Source organism: Mastomys coucha, unplaced genomic scaffold (assembly GCF_008632895.1).
Source record: "Mastomys coucha isolate ucsf_1 unplaced genomic scaffold, UCSF_Mcou_1 pScaffold21, whole genome shotgun sequence".
Classification (NCBI taxonomy): domain Eukaryota; kingdom Metazoa; phylum Chordata; class Mammalia; order Rodentia; family Muridae; genus Mastomys; species Mastomys coucha.
In genome coordinates, this window is record NW_022196904.1 from 26,898,637 (window position 1) to 26,901,709 (window position 3,073).

General features: G+C 45.7%; 1 protein-coding gene across 1 annotated transcript in view; it reads right to left on the bottom strand.

Moving 5' to 3' along the window:
• Positions 1–3,073, bottom strand: part of Dpy19l3 (dpy-19 like C-mannosyltransferase 3) — a 72,671-nt gene that overhangs the window by 28,610 nt on the left and 40,988 nt on the right. Inside the window, exon 11 of the mRNA XM_031386217.1 lies at positions 1,008–1,109. Coding sequence (XP_031242077.1) covers positions 1,008–1,109 — 102 coding nt within the window. The remainder of the gene's footprint in view (positions 1–1,007; positions 1,110–3,073) is intronic.

Here is a 3,073-nt window from a genome sequence, read left to right on the forward strand (position 1 = left end):
AATCACAACATTGGTGCCCTGTGACTTGGATCTAGAAACTGCAGATTTGCATCCCATCTCAGCCACAACAAGAGAGCCATGCTTGCTAGCCCAGATCTGGTAAGCCTCCATTCCCACTGGTCAGAGTGATCATCTCCATGGTCCCAGAGAAGATTTATTGAGCTCAGAGCTACCCCTGTACTGCCCTGTCCTTGTTTGCTGGAGACAGTTTCTTTCTTTCTTTCTTTTGGTTTCCGAGACAGGGTTTCTCTGTGTAGCCCTGGCTGTCCTGGAACTCACTCTGTAGACCAGGCTGGCCTCAAACTCAGAAATCTGCCTGCCTCTGCCTCCCAAGTGCTGGGATTAAAGGTGTGCGCCACCACCACCTGGCTGACAGTTTCTTTCTTGCAGCTTTCCAGGCCGGGCCAGGATGACTGCTCTCTGGCTCAGCAGCACCAGCTCTGAGTGTTATACTTTTAGTCCCTATGTGTCTAGCCCTTGGGTCAGTCTGTTACAGCTTAGACTTTCCCCTCCCCGCGCTCTCATTTGCAGCCTGCCGGTTCAGCTGGTTTGCTTGAGAAGCAAGCTTGGCTCTGCCCCCTGCTAGAGACCCTACTTGCTGAGGAGTTAGTGGCACTGTTTGAGGAGGCTCAGAGGTGTGGCCTTGATGCAGGAAGTGTGCTGTTACTGGGGGTGGGCTTTGTGAGTTCCCATTTGTAAGATGTGAGCGCTCAGCCTGCTTGGCCCACCATTCTGGACAGTAACCTTCTTGAACTGTTAGGCCAAATAAACTGTTCTCTAAGTGGCTTTGGTCATGGTGTTTGTCACAGAGACAGAAAAGCAACTAATACAGATATGTCCTGAAAGGGAGGAGAGATGAAGAACTAAAACCAACAGAGCTGAGTGTGGCTCTCAGTGATTCAAGTACACTTTATAAATGAGAACTAGTCCTAATTAAAAGTTCAAAGCTTAACTGTAATACCATAAGTACATTTCAGAAATGGATTAAATCTCACTCATTAACTTACCTTAATAATGTTGTTAAGAAAAAGTGTCAAACAGAAAACTAGAAGCAAATGCAACAGTAGTTTCCAAATTCTAGTCAGGAAAGATCCAGTCTTCAGGTTTTTCTAGAAATTGAAAAAATTATTTTCATTTTAAATTAGCATTTAAATAAATGTCAACATTACTGTAAGTTCATAAGCATTTGAGATCGCTTGAAGATTTAAAATGCTGGTTCATGCAACACACACAGGTAAATGTATATAGAAAAAACCCTACTTCATGGGGTCTCTTTTCCTTTATTTTAATAATTTTTCACATGATCTGAAACAGGGCGGAGGGTGAGGATGTTGGTGGTTAACAGTCTAAGCAGGGGTGTAGGTGAGAAAGGTATGTAGGGAGCTGGTGAGATAAGACTAAGGGTGTTTGAAAACCTTGTGGGATTCTACTACTTTGTAAGGTAATTTAGAAATGTAACTAAATAAAGGAGTCTGAACAGAGGTCACCTGCATGGGTGAACAAGGCTGCCCCTAGAAGATACAGGTTATTCAATGGAAACCCCAGTCAACACATGGGAGACCTCCCTATGAGTTACTGGACAGGCAGGCCACACCCAGAAGAGCCTAAGGCAACATGAGCCCTTGGCTGTCCCCTGTAACAGATGCTAAGGTCCTACTCATGAAGACACCACACCTGTGGGTTGTAGAGACAGTGAACTGGAGCTGAGTGGGAACCCCTCTCAGTAGGCAAGCTTTCATGGTGCAGGATAGTGCTCTGCAGGCTGACGCAGGCAAAGACATCATGTCTTTCTTACCCAGCACTGACCCCGCGCCTGCCAGGCAAGGCGCTCCCACTGGTGTGACGGCAGGCAGCACGGCTGGTATGGGGAGCAACCAACTGCTTTCTGATTAGATGAGGTCTATTCACCAGGAGGGAGGTCATGACCGGTTCTGTAAACTTAGCATGGCTGGGGAGGTCATTAGTCCTGGGGGAACCTCTGACTGCCGTTCTCTGGAACCGCAATGCTATCTAATTGTCTTCTGAATATTTATTCTTTATATCTACACATCTGTGTTGCTCTCAAGCTTGGTCAAAGATGCTTCTCTTTGCAGCAGGCAGTGGTTAATGCAGAGACTCACAACTGCCTAAACAAGTATTCAGAATTACTGACTCTAGGTGTTTAGCCTTAAATGAGATGCCTGTATCACACCCTCACAAAGGTTCAGGGAATACCAGAACAGAGTGGGTGGAAAGAATACAAGAGTGGGGGTGGGGGAGAATAAAGCTCTGAAATGCTATGTACTCATGAATTCACATTCACAAGAGGAGGGTGGCTACCTTCATAAGAGCGGCACAATATCAAGTCAGACACATCCTGGTATGGATGGAGGAGAGGCATCCCTACCTGAGACCCACCCCTACCTGAGGAGCTATTGGCAGGAGATGGCTAATGGGAGATGGACAGTTGCAAAGCAGAGGATATGGCTCCCATTAGGCTGCCCATGCTGCAGTGGATGGCCCCCACAGCCATTTGCATAAGGTTAGCACTAATTGGATTCAGCAGGTAATTTTATAAATAAAAGACAAAGTGGGACATGTTGGGAGTGTCTAAGGAGAAACTGAAGAGTCACACAAGTGGAGGTATATATGATCAAAATACATGTGGATGAGATTCTCAAAGAATTAAAAATATACATAAAAGAATTTTACATGATATTATAATAGCTTACAAGGTGCCCCATGCCCTTGTAAGTTTTTGTTTGGAACTCTTTGAATTTTAAAAAGTTTATGTTAATTCACTTCATCAACAACTAAGAGGGCAGGTGAAGCCAGCAAAGGGTCATCACAAACAGCAAGGGGTCCAGACCTGAAAGACGGTGGAGAACACACTGGCACTACTGATTACATATGCAAGTTTTTTCTTTCTTGTATGGGGGCTTTACAGGCTTTACAGTGACCTTGGCTAGTGCTTGAATTAAGGTTTCAATTGTGCTGGGCCACCGCATGCCTTTAATCCCAGCACCTGGGAGGCAGAGGCAGAGGCAGGCGGATTTCTGAGTTCGAGGCCAGCCTGGTCTACAGAGTGAGTTCC